This window comes from Sebastes umbrosus, chromosome 17 (genome assembly GCF_015220745.1).
Source record: "Sebastes umbrosus isolate fSebUmb1 chromosome 17, fSebUmb1.pri, whole genome shotgun sequence".
Classification (NCBI taxonomy): Eukaryota; Metazoa; Chordata; class Actinopteri; order Perciformes; family Sebastidae; genus Sebastes; species Sebastes umbrosus.
In genome coordinates, this window is record NC_051285.1 from 2,872,592 (window position 1) to 2,892,637 (window position 20,046).

General features: G+C 40.0%; 2 protein-coding genes and 1 long non-coding RNA gene across 5 annotated transcripts; 2 read left to right on the forward strand and 1 right to left on the reverse strand.

The window, feature by feature from the left end:
• The first annotated feature begins 932 nt into the window (after positions 1-932).
• LOC119475663 lies at positions 933-1,610 on the forward strand. The gene is made up of 2 exons (XR_005203843.1): positions 933-1,193; positions 1,246-1,610. It is a non-coding gene; the product is annotated as an uncharacterized LOC119475663 (long non-coding RNA).
• On the reverse strand, positions 1,537-7,871 carry fam114a2 (family with sequence similarity 114 member A2). The gene is made up of 14 exons (XM_037748557.1): positions 7,698-7,871; positions 6,238-6,479; positions 5,957-6,059; positions 5,581-5,682; positions 5,335-5,438; positions 4,908-5,042; positions 4,502-4,669; positions 4,238-4,361; positions 4,071-4,156; positions 3,623-3,721; positions 3,358-3,482; positions 3,175-3,247; positions 2,345-2,398; positions 1,537-1,796 (listed from the first exon to the last, which is right to left on the reverse strand). The coding sequence occupies exons 2-14, from the start codon at positions 6,457-6,459 to the stop codon at positions 1,695-1,697; spliced, it is 1,497 nt and encodes a 498-aa protein (XP_037604485.1). The 5' UTR covers positions 6,460-6,479; positions 7,698-7,871; the 3' UTR covers positions 1,537-1,694.
• Positions 7,288-14,047, forward strand: LOC119475662 (microfibrillar-associated protein 3-like). 3 transcript variants are annotated; one of them, XM_037748559.1, is made up of 3 exons: positions 7,288-7,404; positions 10,149-10,446; positions 11,499-14,047. In XM_037748559.1, exons 2-3 carry the CDS (start codon positions 10,194-10,196, stop codon positions 12,260-12,262), a joined length of 1,017 nt encoding a protein of 338 aa, XP_037604487.1. In that variant the 5' UTR covers positions 7,288-7,404; positions 10,149-10,193; the 3' UTR covers positions 12,263-14,047. The 3 variants fall into 3 exon arrangements, with proteins under 3 accessions (XP_037604487.1, XP_037604488.1, XP_037604486.1); XM_037748560.1 differs by lacking the exon at positions 7,288-7,404 and adding an exon at positions 7,849-7,872; XM_037748558.1 differs by lacking the exon at positions 7,288-7,404 and adding an exon at positions 8,972-9,172.
• The last annotated feature ends 5,999 nt before the right edge of the window (positions 14,048-20,046 follow it).

The following is a 20,046-nucleotide window of genomic DNA, read 5'->3' on the forward strand; positions in this document are numbered from 1 at the left end:
CCTATATGAAAGCACATTTATTTAAAATCCATCTCAAATACCTGATATACAGTACAGTTTATTGCTCGAAAAAATATCACATGCCCACAACACACGGCTGTTAGCAGTTCAATATCATAAAACTGAAGGTCATTGGCTTAAAGAAGACAATTACAATCTTCATTACAGTTAGAAGCTCATTTGTTGATTAATAAACACCTGAAGTTTGATGACGATATAAAAGGGAGATTAAAATGGCTGAAATTTACAATCTGTATATGTTTGCACATTTCTCTAACTGGACACTGGAAATTTACAAGAGTGGTCAATAGAGACTCAAGTCCAACTCGAGTCCAAGTCTTTAGTCTTCAATTCTGGGGGAGGCTAAAGAGAAAAAAAACACCCAGGAAGTGATTTGAATATGGAGAGCCACTGAAACATTTGCAGGTGAAAGGAAATACTTATTTAAAGCTGATATTGCTGCACAAAACAAGAGAGTATACACAGTCAGAGGCAAACGAACGCCCCAGAGTCGAACTGCAAGCATGGCAATAATTACACTTCCCTCTACAAACATGCATCATTAGATACAGTACTGTAAACTAATCACAGCCTGTCTGATCATGATTTGAAGATGACACAAAGGTGGCCAAAGACTAAAATATCTGTGCATTGGAGATTTAAAGCTTTAGATTTTAGCTAAAACCTAGTTTGCCATATAAATAGTGGCCTGCAAGACTGGCTGCTGCAGAGACTGAAAAAAAGCCACATGTTTAAGTCCCAACACTGTCTGTTTGTTCAATACTTGTCAATGTCTAAAGACACTCAGTCCCCAACTGCTCCAGGACCAGCGTTTTAGAGACATATGCATAGAAAACCACTTCCCAACTCTGTGCAATAAAGAGAAAAATACAACTTATCTTACTATTTATTATGTATTTTAAAGTGTTCTCTGAGGCAGAATTGAGATTTTTAAGTTAACAGTGTGTAGCATTTAGGAGGATCTAATGGCAGAAATGGAATATAATATTAATAAGTATGTTTTCTTTACTGTATAATCGTCTGAAAATAAGAATCATTGTGTTTTTGTTACCTTAGAATGAGCCGTTTATATCTACACACAGAGCGGGTGCTCATCACGGAGCTTGCTGCCATGTTTCTACAGTAGCCCAGAATGAACAAATCAAACACTGGCTCTACATAGGGACATTCACGTTTTCGCGCCGGCCACCGTAGTTCTTCTACACGCTTGGCACACGGGAGAAGTTTCAGTTGGTTGCAATCTGTAACCTCGCAACTAGATGCCGCCAAATCCTACACACTGCACCTTTAAAAGGACAAAGTGCTAGAAAGAAATAGTGGACATGTTAGAATAAAAGGAGGAACAATAAGTTGCTCCATGTTTAACACAAATGCATCTGCCTTAGCCGGTAGATCCAAGACCTCCTCAACACTGTACTTCAATGAGTCCATATATACTGTGCTTAACAATTAAACCAGCACTGCAACAAAAGTTAACACTGTTTGACAAAAAACACACTTTTCCTCTCAGGTGTGTAACTGATTTTGTCCTGAGCTGAAAACCAGACATAGTAAGAGCTGATGTAGATGATTTAAAAAAAAAAAAAAAAGTGTTTAGAGATGTGTCAGTTCTCTGCTGTGACAGAGTCGCAGCATCATGGCAGCGGTCGGTGGGCAGAGGGGACGTCAGCTGGTCACTGCTCCGTGGATTCAGATTTCCTCTGGATGTGGGAGATCTCCAGGATGGGCATCAGCAGCTGGAAAGCATCCTGGATGTAAGACGCACTGTTGGACGCCTGTGAGGGAAGAGGATTCATCATTCAATCATTCTGAAACTCTACTTGAGTCTGTAAAGCCCTACGACACAAATACAGACAATCCAACTGCAAAACATCTTTCTGAACACGTTATTTAGGCTCTGCATGACCTCTTTTTTTTTTCCTTCAAGGTGACAACATTTTTACCAATGATGTGACGTAATGTCACTTGTTCCCAGCAGTTTCCCCGAAATAATCAAGGACTTTTGTAGAAATAAAAAGGTAACTTATCTTTAGAAAATTTGATTTTACAACTCAATACCTGCCTGGAGATTTATGACATTAATTTCATGCTATCAGGAGACAATAACAATCAAATATAGAGTTGTTCACATGTCCAAAAGGAACAACTACACATGCAATAAAAACATTTCAGTGCAAAAATGATTGTGGTATTTTGTGTTTGCATTGGAAAGTCAATCAAAAGTGATTTTTGAGACTTTTTTTTACGTATTTCAAGGAGAAACCGACCCGTTATACAGGCAATACAATGGATAGAGATAAAACTGTAACAGTGTGACACTCACCTCTAAAAAGACTCCTGTTATCAGCGGGTTGAGGACATCTCCCTTCTCGTTTGACTGTAAAACAGAACGTTTAGATCAAATTACACTCAGCTGATGAATCAACAGCAGCGGTGATGTGTCAAAACCGATAAAAAAGCGATTTGGAGAATGAAAATGCTGAAGGTGCGTTGCACGTGGGTGGAAACAAACGATAAAGATGATAAAACGCATCCCTACTGCGTGAACTCTAAATCAAACTACTTCAGATGATGTGACTAGTTGGAACTTCATAAATGTAATTTTGCCTCACTCTCCCTGACTCAACGACAGACATCAGCTCTACTGAGTGTTAAATCAGGATGCTACTTCTGAGAAACTCAAATCCACAAAGTTGAAAAGCTTTTATATCAAGGCTGTGCAGCAAGTTTTTAAAGAGTAACACAACTCTTTGTTGAGTTAAGTAGTGTAGTGCACTTCCATAAAGTTGGGAGACTTGTGGGAGAAAACTGAAACAACAGATGCTGAGATAGACGAAGGGTCAAACTCTGAAAACACTGGATCCTACACTTCCCATTATGCAACTCGATAGCTCCATAAAACAAAAAAAACATTTATAGAGTGTTGCAGGAACAAGCCCTAAAACCTGGAAATGAGTCAGCATTTTAGCGCTTCCGGTTCCCTTGTCTGGAAATCAATGGGTTTTTTGGCCTACAAAAATACGTCATCCCTGCATGTACAGTATTTCATGTATTCCCCATATACAGCTCTACTTTCACATTAAAACTAAGTGAAATATCTAACTGTAGAACCAAACTCTTTGATAAAGAGAGCTAAGTTAGAGTCACACTTACCCCTGCTGTTGTTAAGCAGGAGGTGAACTTCTTGGAAAGCAGTGAGAGTTCTTTACACAGGATAACGGTTAACCTGAGGACACACAACATGATAAATATAGACGTTTAATTTAAGTACAGATACAATTGTGAATTTCTACAGTGCAGCTCCTGCAGTGTCACCAAACAGAAAATCCATCTTACTGTGACAGAACGCTGGCCTCCGTGCTGCCGTTGGAGAAGAGGATCATCTCAGCCAGTTTGTGGAAAAGCTCGATGGATCGGGCCGTCAGCTCCGCCAGACTCCTGATGGCTGCAGCGTGAACCTCCTGACAAAATTCAATACACACACGCACGTACCGAGCCTTGTCATAAAGCTACGAGTTTAACCTGTAAGGTCTGATAGCAACTTCAAATGATTTCCTCCTTTGTAATGTAGAACATTAATGATGGTTTAATATCAGCATACCTCTACAGAAAGTGTTTTCTTTGCATCCTCGTCGCTCTCTTCCTCTTCCGTCTCTGGTCTGATCATGTCAGTGATCTGGCTGCAGGTGCTCTTACAGGCCTGTTGGAGGTTAGAGACCACAACATTAACAAAACCACCACTCTGTTCACACTAGATTGTTTAGGTTTGAGAACCACCAGCTGACCACAATAAAAACAGGAACTATACAATCTGTACAATTTATACTATCTCTTTATATTTCTTCATCTAGATTGTGTCAGAGAAGTTTTGATTCAACTCTACGGTGATTTCTGCAGCTGACATTTGTGATGGTGTTATATTTGATTGGATTAACCTGCCATATATTCCTGTTGTTTTGTCCAAACGCATCAACAACACTATAAATTGCAGGCTAACAAATGGCTTTGTCACCAAAAACTGAACAGGAATCCGATCGTGTAGTTGGTACCTTGCTGAGTTTGGCAGCTGTGGCGGTGACACTGAGACCCTCCAAGGACTCCGATAACTCCCTCTCAAACTCTGAGCCGTCTTCATCTGGAGTTAGAAATGTACAATCAATCATTTCAGGTGCAGTGCTGGTATTTTTTTTTTATAGTCGTTTTACAGAAATGTTACCTTTCTTCTCGTCCACTTCCTCATCATCAAACTCCACCAGGGAGAAAGAGTCCTTGATGAGATCCAGCTCTTCTCTGAGTTGAACCAGCTCATCTCCCGATAGAGTGGTCAGCACCGATTTCACCTACACAGCGCACACACATACAAAAAAAAACATGCATACAAACAATGACACTTAATGGTTTTATCAGATCAAATTGAATTATGTTTGAGACGTAAAAACAACGTGTCAGTATTTAGCCACAGCAGGTGTCCTCGTCGTACCTTAGACTCACTCTCTCGAGACAGAATCTCCAGCGCCTCGAGGTGTGACAGACCCTGAAATTCATCAAACAGCATCCCGTAGTGAGCGACCACCTTCTTCTCGGAATCTGAAACATCCTTATCTGCTGTCTGCAGCAGCTCCTCTCGATCCTTCGCATCCCTCAACACCTGCGAGACGGGAGAGAAAAGACATGTTGAAAGAGAGGAGACAAAACAGACAGGAGGTAAAACTAGTGTGTGTCAGCTGAAGTTTATTATATTAAGACAGCATGTAGTCTCATCTTATCTTTTAGAGATGCTGAAGGTCAAATTTAGGCTACTAATATTCCAGTCCCTCGTCAAAAATAAATAAGCGGCACTTTGAAAATGAGTTCCTTGTTTACATGTTTGACCCCGGTCGGCCTACCTGAGACAGAGTGGAGTTCCTGATCATCAGTCCTTTGGTCTTCTTAAAGCCGGGATCGCCTTCTGCTATCACATCCATCGTCTTCTTCCCGATGAACTCCAGAGCATCTAGACCGCCCGATATAACCGTTTTCCCCTGTGAGGAGAAGCAAATATGAAGTGCTTTCGTTTATGTGTAATATCCACAACAACAACACCTGCTCTTAGCAAACAACTTACATGAAATATAGCTATCATATATCTGCAAACATTTCAATGCTACCATTTCTCAAGAGCTGTACATTTTCTGTATCCATGCTCCACACAAGATGCTTTTCTACTCTTTCAACTCTTATCATGAATTGGATGTTTGAGATGCACTTAAGAAGGTGGATTTCTCCTCTCTGCTTCCAAGAAACGAAATAAAAACACAGGATATTCCTGCTTACTGTGCTCTGGACGACGCTGGTGAGCGACGACAGCATTCCCATCGCACTTCCCATCGCCGCCGATCCATCTCCTGCCGCTTTGTCCGTCTCACTGCTGGATTCACCTGCAAGAGCAGAAACAAACACAATACATACTATTATACCAGGTTAATACAACAGATAGATGGACAGATCCATGATGACTGGACCAGTTAACCCAGTGTTGTGCCTTTGTCACACAGGACACAACATACAGTAATGCCTTACCGGGCTCTTTCTGCTCTTCCTTAACTTGCGCTGAGAGTTCGGTCGGACTGGGGATTCCCAGTGACGTCTCTGCCTTTTCGATCACCTGATTGAGCCCTTGGCCTGGAAGGACAGGAGAGACAGGCAGTATAGAGGAAGTGTTAACGGTAATAGACAAAACGACAGTGAGGTCTGCATTCTGAACTATTAAAGCTTTAGATAAACACGTATAATGTTGCATGGCATGCTGCTTTGTGTCAAATGAAGATGTAGAATCAAGCCAAAGCTTTAGGCATGGGATTAGAAGACGATTGGCTGTAGTGGATAACTGATAAGACCACCGTACATATTGTGTATAACACTGAAAGATTGGGTTAGTTAGGTGGTCTGTACTCACCCACAGTGGCCACAGTAGCTGTTGCCGTGGATAAGATGGATTTGCCCCAGCTGCCCCAGTATCCCCAACCACCCTGAGACACCTGAGTGGACTCACTAGGTGTCTAAGAGAGGACATGAGGATAGAGATGATGAGGATGGAAGGGAGAAAGAAAGAAAAGACAGAGAGAAAGCAAGAAACAGAAGTTGTGAATGAGTAAGATAAGGCATTTGCCTCAGAAGTTATGTTCCCTTTTTAACGATATTTGTAGTTTTGTCTAGTGTAAACAATGATTATCTCACCGGTGCCTTTGCCGGCTGCTCCTCTACTTTCGGCATCTCCTCAACTTCGGTCGCTGGTTTGACGTCTGGTCTCCTCCTGCCTCTCCTGGTCGGGGCCACGTCAGTCGAGTTGTCAGTCGAGTTCTCAGGCGTGGAGCTGTCGGGCGTTTCTGCGGGAGAGGCATCCTGAATCTCCGGTGCCGCCTCTGGACCCTCCGCTGCTGTAGCTTCGCTGTCTGACATCTTAATGTCTTAGTACATGCCTTCAAAGTGAAAATAAAACAAAGGATATAACTATTACAGATAAGCATCCAATGGGACTACTTCATACAGTGTAGTGTTTTGATATTGAGAGCATAAAGCTGGTTTATACTGAAAAGAACATAAGACAGGATTAGTTGAAGATCATTTTCAAGATTTTGATCAGGGTTTACTAACACATGACTTAATCAACATAAGACTGTTAAAGTGTCCAGATGGGTTGTTTAAAGGTCCCATATTGTAAAAAGTGAGATTTTCATGTCTTTTATATTATAAAGCAGGTTTAAATGCTTTATAAATACTGTTAAACTATCAAAATGCTCAATAAACGGAGAAATACACACAGCCCGTATTCAGAAATTTCGCGTTTAAAACAAGCCATTAGGATTTCTGTCCATTTGTGATGTCACAAATATACAACATTTAGACCATTACACGTTTTTTTAAACATAAACATTCTAAATGTGTCCCAGTTTATTTCCTGTTGCAGTGTATGTAAATAACATCAGCTGACAGGAAATAAACATGGACCCAAGCTGTTGCCTAGCAACGCAATTCCGTTGAAATGCACTAAAACGGAGCGTTTCAGACAGAGGGAGAATACAGGTATATTCAGACAGACAGTATGAGACAAATAAAGTGTTTTTTTTAACATTTAAGCATGTAAACATGTTCTAGTAGAAACACAAAATGCAAATATGAACCTGAAAATGAGCACGATATGGGACCTTTAATGCATTGATTCCAGGAGTTGACAATAAATAAATGTAGTTCACTGTTTTGGTATCATACATTTCCCAGCATGCATTTCAACATCACCCAGGGAACAGCTGCTGGTTATCTGTGCAGCTTTAGTTTAAAGTCCAGTCTGCAACAAAAGGGATTATATATATATACTGTATATCCACATACAGCATCTCTGTGCATGTAAGTAGATACTCTTGAAGCAAACACCACAGGAACAGAGATTGATATCATCATAAATACATTACATAAACCTCACATTCAGATTTGTACCTGGTATTATGGTACAGTAGTATTATCTTAATTGCCATGCATACCTTACTGTGAGTTGCTAGTAGTTTTAGAGAGGTAATGACCATGTGGCAACACAGCTAGGAGCAGCATTAGTTGTTTGTTTTTAATAAATATAGGCTGTTTTAATCATAATCAATGCAAAACTTAGTAAGAAAAACATCACACTTTAGCTACAAACTCACCTTCTCTCCTGTCAATCCGCAACACTAAAGGTTTATCTTCTTTATTTCGGTTTGCAGGTTTGTTTCTACACGTTAAACACCTTTTAGTTTCTCTGTAAACACTTTAATGAGTCTGTTTTCTGGTTCTTTTTGTCCAGCAGGATTAGCCACGTCACAGTTTGTTTTCACTGACCTGGTGAGTCACACTGAGAAACATCCGGTTAGCAGCTTCAAAATAAAAGTTTAAGTCTATAAAAATACTGTTAAAATGAAGAATGCGTTTAAGTGGGAATATGTATCACGAACTTTATTGAAGTTAATCTATATATTTAGTTTTTAGAGACTAATGAAAAGTTTTTGTACATTTTTAATAGATGTTATTTGACTATGTGATTTTATTTTGAAGGAAATCCTGCTGTACTTCCGTTTGCTCGATCTCTCGCAAGGTAATTTGACAAATTCTCAAATTATCAAAATAATACTTCCGGAACCTTCCAAAATAAAATGACTACAACTTCCGGTTAAAAATAAAAATAAAAGAAAATCTTTTGTAATATTTATTTGTTGTTTGTTTTCCATGTCTATCTTAAATAATTGATCAATTAATTTATTCTAGAAAATGCAAATACAAATAACAAATACTCATCAATAAATTATTAAACATAATTCAAATGAACACTGTAAAAAAAATGTTTTTAAAAATTGCATATACAATCAGTGCTTGACAAAATATATCCAGGGTTGGGCTTGGAGTGAGTGCATTTTCTCTTGTGAATCTTATTAAAGGTCCCACATCGTGCTCATTTTCAGGTTCATAATTGTATTTTGGGTTTCTACTAGAACATGTTTACAAACTTTGATATTCAAAAAACACTTTATTTTCCTCATACGGTCTTCCTGAATATACCTGTATTTACCCACTGCCTAAAACGCTCCGTTTTAATTGCATTTCAACGGAATTGCAACGGAATTGCGTTGCTAGGCAACAGTTTGGGTCCATGTTTGCTTCCTGTCAGCTGATGTTATTAACATACACTGCAACAGGAAATAAACTGGGACACATTTAGAATGTTTACGTTTAAAACCGTGTAATGGTCTAAATATTGTATATTTGTGACATCACAAATGGACAGAAATCCTAACGGCTTGTTTCAAACTAAATAAATATATATATAATTATATATATGTATATATATATATATATGTATATGTAATATATATGTAATCTATATATATGTAATCACCTACCTGCAATCTGCATGGGAGAGTGGAGAAGAAGCCACGCCCACTCAAACACAGACACACCTTGATCTGAACCAGGAAGTGCCCTGACGGCTCGTGTCTGCTTTGTCTTAAACACCGACGTGTTAAAGCTGATAACAGACTATAATAAGACGAAAAGGAATATATCTGAACATACGTGAAGTTACAAACATTGTTTGGTGTGGATGTGGGTCTAGGATCTGTCTGTTTGGTCGCTTTCAAAGCAGCAGTAGGTGAGAATCAGTCTGTTGTGGTGAATGTGGTGTTTCATATTGAGGGTTTCTTTCTTCCTTTTGTTAAATGTGCTGCATAGGCCTACAGCAATAATATACCAGAGGAGCTTGGTGGCCATTCAGTGCTTAATAACTGTGTTATGAACTAATTAAATCAGCTATTCCTTTCACAGATCACCAGAGGAGGACAGGTAGGCTATTTATGTAACAATACTGAGTTAATGGCATTTAAAAATAAAAAAAACTCTTACAGTATCAGATTTTTTTTTTTTTTTTTTTTATCAAAACATTTACATAATTTTACTTTGCATCTCCACTGTGCTCCCTGGACATAATGTCTTACTTATATTCATTACTTTATTTTTAAGGAACAACAACACTGCAGGGATTTTGTTAGGCATTGAAAAATCAAAGGAACCAATCAATTAATATGATATCATAATAATAATAATAATAATAATAATAATTATAAATATAACAATAATAATAATAAATATAATAATAATAATAATAATAATAACTATTATTATTATTATTATTTCAGCCAAAAATAAATTAATGTTTTTCAAGATAATTAAATGAAGAAAATGTAAATATTGACATTTAAAGTTCATGTAACTAATAATAATATATATATATTATTGTAGTTAAACAAATATGTGTTGAGGGAATAAGAAAAGCAAAAAATTGAAATAATATACAACAAAAATACTGTTTTATTTGAGTACAGTTTTGGCCTTGAACTTCCAGATATAAAATGTGTTTTAAATTTAAATTTCTGCATTTAATTAAAAAAATAATCCATGAAATTAGTATGTCCTGGAGATTCATGTGTGCATGTTAATACTGAAGATTGCATTAGATTATGATTTATCAACTATAGACAGGACTATAGATTATGAAGACACTCAAAGTAAGTGTCTACAATCCTGTGTTGCCGGATGAGCCGTAACCGTTGACCGTTCCTGTTTTGCAGGTTTGTCTCGTCTAAATGTGAGCTGAACCCGGAACTCCATTCGACATGTTGCCACCTCAGAAACTCCACCTGCTTCTCGCAGTCCTGCTGCTGCTCGGTGGCTGGACGGCAGACGGAGCTCAGAATGGGTCAGAGGTGGAGGAGTTGGCGTCCTCCCAGCGTCTGGCCAGCGTCCCCTCCAGCAGGAACATGGTGGCGAAGGAGGGATCCAGCATTCTGATCGAGTGCAACGTGACCGCAGGCTACGATGACATCAAGTGGTTCAACTCTAAAGGACATCTGCTGGCTGACGATGCAGGTAGGTGGAGGAAATAGCAATATCAGATGCCATTCATCCCTTTAATGACACAGTCAGAAACCCCTAGTATATCAACAACACACTTCTAAATGCCCAGCAAGCATTGACTTTACTAAGTTTGGTTGAAAGGGAAATATTTTAACATCTATATGTTACTTGTTTTCATTTAAATAGCATTTAAATGACAATATTTTCATGTGAAGTATGTCCAAAAATTCTGTTGAAACAAAGGTGAAGCACCTACTGTAGGTTTTGCATCAAGGACCACAATGGCAATAAGTCTATAGGACTTAATTGTATCATCCTTGATGTGCATGATTTAATATAACCTTTCTCATAATGTCTCGTAAACCAAACTAACGCAATACAAACCTGCATATTGAGGATTTTACAGTGGAATTAGGCTACAACTTGTAAATAATTGTAAATAAGACAAGAAAAGATTTTCTTTAGACCAAAAAGTTACCTAACTTTTGACAACAAAAATAGTCAAAAAGTTATCCATACCATACCAATACCAAAATGCTATTTCAATCACAAGAGGCTATGTATTACAATTTCAATAACACACACATTTAATATCACACAATACAATCAAATTGTGACTTCAGTCCAATTTTCAGGTATCAAAAATGCTGGCTAACCCGAACCCTATTGCTGTTCTTTCTCAATCATTTAGTCCTAATTTATAATTTATCTATATTTGTTATCATCCCACGACCCCTTGTTGTTATCAGCATCATTAACCGTTATCAGCTGAATGCTGCTGTGTCAGTCTAAGTTGTGCTTTTCAGTAAACTCTGACACCACGGTGCAGAAGCAGAAACAATATTATTACACAATAATATTGTTGTTTGTTGAATCTATAAACCGTGTTTATCTTATCAGGTACTGTGTTGTCTGCTAATTTGATTCAAATGACAAAGTTAAATTGAAATTAAATGAGAGCTAATTGTTTTTTTTTGGCATCTGTAAATGTTTTTGATGCATTACAAACCCTGTTCCAGTTCTCAACTCACATCTCTGTTGTCTTTTGTGTTTTGTTATGTCAGGTGGGAAGTGGCAGATCCAGGAGAACGGCGACCTGAACATCACTACGGTCTCCTTTAAGGATCGTGGCCGCTACACCTGCGTCGCCTCCAACGCCACCGACGGAACCGAAAGCTACGCCGTCACTCTCCGCGTGGCCCACACCGACAGCGGCCTGGGCCTGTACTACGTCATCGTCTGCCTGGTGACCTTCACCATCACCATGATCCTCAACGTGGCGCGGCTCTGCATGGTCAGCAGCCACCTCAAGAAGACCGAGAGAGCCATCAACGAGTTCTTCCGCACCGAGGGCGCGGAGAAGCTGCAGAAGGCCCTCGAGGTCGCCAAGCGCATTCCCATCGTCACGCAGGCCAAGACGGTGGAGCTCGCCAAGGTCACGCAGTACAAGACAATGGAGTTTGCCCGTCACATGGAGGATCTGGCTCGGAGCGTCCCTCTGCCGCCGCTCATCATGAACTGCCGCACGGTCGGGGAGGATGGCGTGGAGACGGGGAACCCGGGGCCTCACCCTGCAGGGCAGGCTGGGACGTCGGTATCTAGGAACAGACAAGCTATAGGCCCGCCCTCCGCCCACGGAAATGGAGAGGAGGAGGAGGAGGTGTGTCAGGCGCTGATGTCAAGTGGAGGGAACAATGATTGCGCCGTTGATGTCGAAGCTTCAGTCCACACAGTTTGTGAGACGCTGGACAGCGAGGATAAGGAGGCTGAGCTGGGCCTCCATGTGCCAGGATCACGAACAAGTGTGTCCTATGAGAGCAACATCTAGGCTATCTCAGTCGAACCCCGTCTTCTGAGGTCTCTAACGGCAAGTGCTTAGAAGAGATTAAAAAAAAAAATGCATTAGAAAACTGTGGGGTTGGTTATCATTCAGATTTGAGGGATTCTGGTTCTGCTGGGTCCAAATCTTCTCATGCTGTTTGAGTAAGAATAGAAACAGCTATCTTACCATGCACACGTTGGATTCTAGCTGTTCATCACTTGTTTGTCCTCGAGATGGACATCCTAGCTTCAGCTGATCTCGGACTTTAGGACACATCTGTGGCGATCGAAATACCAACTGAGTCACGAAGACATAACGAGTCGAAGCTCTGCTGGGTCTTTGTGGTAATCACATACAGGTGCTCTTTGGATCCTTCAGGTGCACTGTGTTTATTCAATCTTGTGAAGGGCTCATTGCATGAGGGAGGAATATGATCTTAATAAAGTATAAAATGCAAATCTCCTTCAAAAAGAATCCAAAGCAAACTGGAGAGTTTGTGCAAAATTAAAATACCTTTATTTTTTTACATGGCAATAACTGTTTAAATAGGTCTCCATCAAGGTCAAATTGCAGATTTTGACCATCAACGGAGCTCCAAATTCTATTTTCTTTTTACATTTAATTTGTATTTTTCATGTTTGTGTGGTGGGATCCCCTCAACTTTCCATTCTGTGGGCACACAGCTAGTGTAGCAGCAGATATAAGAGCTCATTTTCCTCCTTCAGAAGCCATTTGCTGCCTCTCGCTGTGACTGTCAGCTTCCACAGAAGAAAACGTTGTAATGAAATATCCTTATTTCATTGTGTCGATTGTTTTCATGCCACTGCTTCCTGTCAATCATCTTGACACTCACAGGAAGAAGTGGAAAAAAACCTTGACATAACGCCTCAGAAACGTGTGATTGCTCTCCATGTCTCTTTATTTGTTTATTCAGGACATCAGATAATCACAGGTTTTGCTCCAGAGTGACTGTTTCACTGAAAGAAGTAAACATATTAGTAGTAAACAAGACGTTTGAGGGAATTTTTACAACTACTTTTACTACTTTTACCTTTCAGACGCAGCCGAGGAAATGAAATATAAACGTGATTATGTTTACATTAGAGCTCCAATGTCCAATGTGATGGAAAATGGGTGAAATTGTGCTCATAAATATGCAGGTGTAATCCATCATATGTTGATGTGTGCATGCCTGGAAAAGTCGGGGACTTTGATTTTGTATTATGAAGGTGATGAAGCGTTTTCTGTCTGTAGTGACATTTGTGAATGTGGAAGGTAAATAGCGACTCATTTAGGGGCAGGTTGGTGATTAATTGTTTTGTGTAGAGGGTTAGATATGAATAGATATGTCCACATGGGTGTCTAATAATAGAAGTGTTTCCATCACGACAGCAGTTTCTCTAAATGGGGTCACCAGGCTTTAAAATAAGATTTGTTTGTTATATGAAGATGTTTTTTCTGACCTTTTTTCATCTCTTGAGTCCTCAAAATCACATTGTACTGAGACGCCAAACAATGTTGAGAAACACAGTCTCAGAGAGATATATGTAAGGAAATTGTATCATGGAAAGGTGTGTAAACTGTGACTCAGTTGATGGTTGAACTTTTTGTCTTTTGATTTATTGTGGTACTGTTTTGCTGAATCTTGTTGCTACGTGAAACGGTGTCATATTTAAAGATGTCTAGATATTTAAAAGTGATGCTGAATAGGTCATCTGCAGGGATCAAGAGCAACAAGTTTACATCCTATAAATGACATAACTTAAATAAATGCAATCAAAAACTTACAAATGTTTGTCTGGTGTTTTTTTTTACTCCCCTCAGGTAATGCTGTTAATGAGCCACTGGGTGGAGCTGTTGGGTAAAACATCACTTCTGAATATCAGCTATAACATACACCACTAAAACACTCCTGAAGTGTCATTTTGCACATTAACTGCTGTCGATGAACCCTCGGTGCCTTTCAGGACACCCAAGGACGCATTACGATGCATAAAGGGAGCCACAGAGTGTAGCTGGATGAGAACGGGGGGTGATTTGGGATCTTCTCTTTTCCTCGTCATCTTTAACCACAAACTCATTTTAACATTTTCAACATCTGATAATATAAGAAATCACTTCTGTTCCAGAGTCATCAGAGAAAATCAAACTGTCTTAGGTTTCTTAATTCAGTCCCAAAGTCCTTTACATACAATTTATCATTAAAAGGAATTTAATCTATTTGATTTTGACAAATTTCCCTTTTTTTTGGTGACGTTCAGCACAACTTTCAACAATGTATTTTCCATGCGTTTTCCTACGAACGTCACGACGTCGGTGTCACATTCTGTTCCGGTCTTTTCAAAATAAAACCACTTGGTTAGATTGACTTGGTTAGGTTTAGGCAACAAAACTATTTAGTTAGGTTGCGGTTTGGGTTTAACACCGGAAGTGGCGTAACTTAAGTACGGAAGTTACGTGACAAATAAATCAACTTTGACTTCTGGTTTCACACGGGACACTAACACGGGTCTCCTGGGCGAAAGTCCTGCATTTTTAGACCCAACTACTCCCATACTTCCTAGTTCATAATTATGTGGATTTTATACGAATTGATTTTGTGCAGACCATCACAAAAAAAATGTGAAATTTGTGTATATGTGCACATTCAATTTTGTGACTTTTTCACGAACTGCTGTGCGACTGGGCTGCAAATTTACATATGAAAGTAAAGAGTGAAATCATTGTATATGTATACACATAAGCCGGATATTTAAAAAGAAAAAAGAAAAAGTTACCACTTGTCAGTGTCACTGAAAAAGTGAACTCTTTTGAACATAAATAAATTAGCTTTTGCTGTAATTTCGTTTTTCACCTTTGTGAGTAAATGATGCACTCATCAGGCGTCATTAAGCTCATCATGAACGCTGCTGCTGTGTACTTTCCCAGAGGTTAATCTCTTAGAACACAACTATCAAAGTGTTACAGTCTGCCCCATACCTGAGAAATATCAGGTTTGGAGAGCAGCCCAAATAACAATAACCTTGGGCCTCTGTGTTGAATAACGCAAAAAAAAATCCATCCTTCTTCCCTTTCCTGTCCTCTCTGGAGGCAAGCTTATCTAAATAGAATTGATTGGTCCGAGCGATCATTCATCATGCCGAGCCAAAGCGGACGTTTAAGGAGAGGGGGGAAGGAAGATTTTAAGGATAGGATATTTCTAGCGGGCCCTCGGTGTCATCGAGGTAAACCAAACAAATTGATCAGGCGAAAAGAGGACGGACACTGCATGTGTGTGTGTTGGAGGGAAAAGAAAACTATATAAATAGATATATATGAGGGATTGATTAGCTTGAAGGACACATTTATACCAACTTGTGTTGTTTACATGCGAGACAGAGCCTTCCACAGACTGTGTGTGTCTGATTATGCATATGAATGAAACCTGTGCATGCAGTAAATTTGGGCCTCTTGAATTTAAATTTCTCAAAAAATTGGGTCAGAAGAAAAATTGTCGCTAATTGCATTTTATTTCCAATCAGCCTGAAGGAACCTGACGGGAAAAAAAGAAGCCGAGGACAGTAGATGATGAGTTAGATGACACGGTGAGTGGAGTGCTCGTCATATCGGTTCATTAGACGAGAGGACTCGGTGCAGATGCAGCAATCGTGATTAGCTCTGCTGTTCCGGCTGTGTGTGTGTGTGTGTGTGTGTGTGCGTGGGTGTGTGTGTGTGTGTGTGTGTTTACTTTCAGGATTCTCTGGCATGATCCCAAACACAGTGTGGCCCTCTTTAGCTTTGAGCTGGATTGTCTTGTACACTGAAGGACAAACAAACATTTTTTCCTCTCCTCTCTGTAAAGACAGCAGGTTGGAGGAGATGTGTCCATCCAAAAGCACAACTTCACGCTAACCTTAAAGATCAGAAAAACTAAAACTAAAAAGAAAAAGTATGAGATTTGGAACGTAGTCTCGGTCATGAAAAGTGCTAAATAAAGTTTACATACTTACTGTTTGGGTTTGCATTAAGATAGCTTGTACACTGTAGTATTTGCATTCAGTCAAAGCAACCTATTTACAGCTAATGTAGGTTTTCAAGCTTGTTTGTCCTTATTTTCAGATAACCTCCAACAAAACTACGGACCCGCGGACGGTCCACGCGAGGTCGAACAGCACACGTGCCAACAAAGGGACGGGGGGCACCGTGGCCGACCTGATTCTCTGCAGGGTACCGCTGCTACAAACGGCCCGCTGTCAAGCACTAATGGGAAATAATGGCTGCAGCAGCATCACAGCGGCGAGCCGGGCTCGCTGGGGACCGGGGTGAAGGTATCGGGGTCACATCTTCCGACGGCTCCTTGCATCCTTGGACAGATGCACGCTGCACAGAGGGGAGAACATCTGGAGGGAGCGATGACGTTGGCCAAATGAGGTCGTACGGAAAAGGTTGTGACTAGGAGGAAGTCAGTCGGGCTGATTGTGAAGCTTTGAAGGAAGTTGTAGGTCAGTTTTCTTTGGACCACTGCACCATGACATTGTTTTATTGAGAAACATCATTATCATTGTGCACCCAGAAAACTTCTGAGATGGATATTTCCCAATCATTTTTTTCTTCCTTGATGTAAATCCTCACGGGGTCAAAGGCAGACGTAAAGGGACATTTGCTAATGGTTTATTTTACGGGTCCGTAATTTCCCAATTTTCAAAGTTTTGTGGAGTGAACTATGTCATTTGGTATTAAGTAGGAAAGTTTCTTTAAATTTAAGTAATTAATCATCCATTATTCTCCATATATTCTGAATCGTGTGCTATAGCCTGTCGACAATTTAACATTTTATATGTACAGCTGACTGTAAAAAAGACTTGAAATTAATTGGAATTAATGAGCAGTCTCTATTATTAGTACTGTTTAATGCACAACTGGTAAAAAAGGGGCATAGCGAAATGAAATCATGCAAAAGAAAGTGCTGAATTCCCTCACGCTGTCAGCATTATTAGAAACACAACGTATCGGTCACAGAACATTTGTCTAACTTCTCATTTCAATATGTTGTATTTCGAATAAACACAGTGTGTGGGAATTCAGCACATGTCCTTGTAAATACTACAACATTACATAGTTAGTCTTGGAAGTTATTGCTAAATTATGGACCCATAAAATAAAGCGTTACTGGGGATGCAGTTAAGAAAAGAAGAACCATGTGTGACAAGTGGAAGTGTTCAACATCCAGCGGGGAATAATCCAATCGAGGCTGCGAAACAGCCTTAACGGCATAACGGTGAATTGATTGATTCAGAGAGACAATACACCTCTAATGATATCAACCACAAACAACAACTTGTATCAGCTGCACGGCTATAACATTCAGCTGGCAGATTGTTCCTATTTTTCACTGAATAATAATACAGATTTCTTTTTCTTTAAAAAGGGCAGTTCAGTTTTCACCCAGATTGTATGTGAAGCCTGAATCTCCACAGTTTATGGTAAATAGAGTTTAGAATAATGCTTTATGTAACAGAAAGTGAAGAGAGAAATCTGAAGAAAATACAAATGAGCTACCGAAGCGCCAGAGTCCCTCAGCCTTAAAGTGTTTGAAAACCTTTACAGCGTTCTGCATATGGTATAATAAGATTTTTTTTCCCCTTGAGAAATCTTAATTAAGTGTTTTTTAAATATTAAACAAAAACAAAAAAAGCCCTCTCTTGATCTACCGGTCAATCTTCGTTCCTACTCTCACCTATGGTCATGAGGGCTGGGTGATGACCGAAAGAACTAGATCGTGGGTACAAGCAGACGAAATGGGTTTCCTCAGGAGGGTGTCTGGCATCTCCCTTAGAGATAGGGTGAGGAGCTCAGTCATCCGTGAGGGACTCGGAGTAGAGCCGCTGCTTTTTTGCATCGATAGGAGCCAGCTGAGGTGGTTCGGGCATCTAGTACGGATGCCCCCTGGACGCCTCCTTAGGGAGGTGTTCCAGGCACGACCAGCTGGGAGGAGACCACGGGGAAGACCCAGGACTAGGTGGAGAGATTATATCTCCACACTGGCCTGGGAACGCCTCGGGATCCCCCAGTCAGAGCTGGTTAATGTGGCCCGGGAAAGGGAAGGTTGGGGTCCGCTGCTGGAGCTGTTGCCCCCGCGACCCGATCCCGGATAAGCGGTTGAAGATGGATGGGTGGATGGAAAAAAGCCCTCTGCATTGCATGCATATAACCCTGTTGGTTGGGAACACACATTATGAAGGCATTATGAAGGATGGTCCTGTTTATCCTTGTGGGATTTACAAAAGCAGACTCCAACAAGTCACAATCAAAACCTTTAGGTATCATTAATATCCTTTTCTTCAACTTCAGAAAGTCTATCAAAACTGGAGCAGGTGTATTCTTTGCACTGAGAGCAATTTAAGTCCCAAAGGAACAAGCAGAGCCTGTTGCGGTTTATAATTTGTTGCATTATGCGGAGTCTGAACCACACCATGATTAAGTGCCTTGAATTAGGGCTCTTGGTTCTGTAGAAATTGGCCACAGAGGTCCCTTCGTCGCCATTATCATTCTTCAAACCAACAGAGGCAATCATCATTTTTTATGTGAAGCTTGTCCTCCGCTCCAGTCTGCAATTTAAAAATGTTCCAACTGAGTCACTGTACATGTCATGTGGCTATTTTCTCGTTAGTCATCCAGCCAAGGTCTGATTTTATTATATTCCTTTTTTTCATATTGAAACAGCTCTGGTTATCAAGAGGTCACTGCTTTTTTTTTTTTTTTTTTTTTTTTTAAATCCTGAAATCTGAGGTTACTACTGAGGCTATATTTCTTTGGTAGAAAATGGTTCCAGTAAAAACTTGGCTCTGCACATATTATTTAGAGTAACCAGGGTATTGTTTTTTTATTTTTATTGCAAGACAAATGGTAAAACACTAACAGAACAAAGACAAAGTGTTTTCTGTGTAGTGTCATTTGGTTATGACATGACTTTCATTGGACATTTTGACTTTGATTGATAGACAACAGAAACTCACCCTCTTAGACTTTAGGCCGAACTGTATAACCAGTGTAATGAAGACAGTGAAAGTCACAGCTAATTGGAGTTATTTGATTTATGGTTGGGCTTTTTAAAATCTGCTTTTTTTTTAAGCAACTTCCTTTTCCCCCCAGAGCAATTTGGGGTTGACTGTCTTGGTCAAGGACACTTGTGGGCATGTGGACAAGAGGAACAGAGGATCAAACAACTAAACCTACAATTAATGGATGACTTTAGCTGCATCCATCCGTTAGCAATTTTACACTCTTTTTAGGGGTGTTCAAGCAAACCAAAACTTAATCTCAGCACCCCTAAAAAAATTATGTGATGTGCCTGTGATCCTGACCGACACTGCTGTCTTTTAAGAGGCTGTAGCGGGCTCAGTCGTAAAGCTAGCATGAATATATTAGATGAAAAGAATAGTTTATATGAAACTAGAAAACCTAAATCATCCAACGGTTTCAACCATGCCATGTTAGTTTGTTGGGAAGGAGGCTAAATAACGGTCAAAATTTAGGCTTCATTTTGGCGAGGTAATGGGCATGGCGACTTTCAAAGGGGTCTCTTGACCTCTGATCTCAAGACATAAAGACATTTCCACCATAACTTGACGCAGAGACAGACAAATTGTCATGGACAAATTGGTGCATGACCACCAGAATCACCAGAATGCAGGATTATTACTGGGGGAGAACCCCTCCAGATCCCTCGCTTAATATGTGTCCCCCCCAAGGTTTAAACAAAACCATAACCTAGACCAGGGGTCAGCAACATTTTCTATCTAAAGAGACAT

Bases quoted from the DNA above. Each gene is read 5' to 3' on its own strand.
- fam114a2 (XM_037748557.1), bottom strand. From the start codon at position 6,459: ATGTCAGACAGCGAAGCTACAGCAGCGGAGGGTCCAGAGGCGGCACCG. The intron at 4,362-4,501 runs GTACGACGAGGA...TGCGCTGTGTAG, and splicing joins CTCGAGAGAGTGAGTCTAAG to GTGAAATCGGTGCTGACCAC. The intron at 4,157-4,237 runs GTAACATTTCTG...TTCTAACTCCAG, and splicing joins GGAAGTGGACGAGAAGAAAG to ATGAAGACGGCTCAGAGTTT.
- LOC119475662 (XM_037748559.1), top strand. From the start codon at position 10,194: ATGTTGCCACCTCAGAAACTCCACCTGCTTCTCGCAGTCCTGCTGCTG. The intron at 10,447-11,498 runs GTAGGTGGAGGA...TTGTTATGTCAG, and splicing joins TCTGCTGGCTGACGATGCAG to GTGGGAAGTGGCAGATCCAG.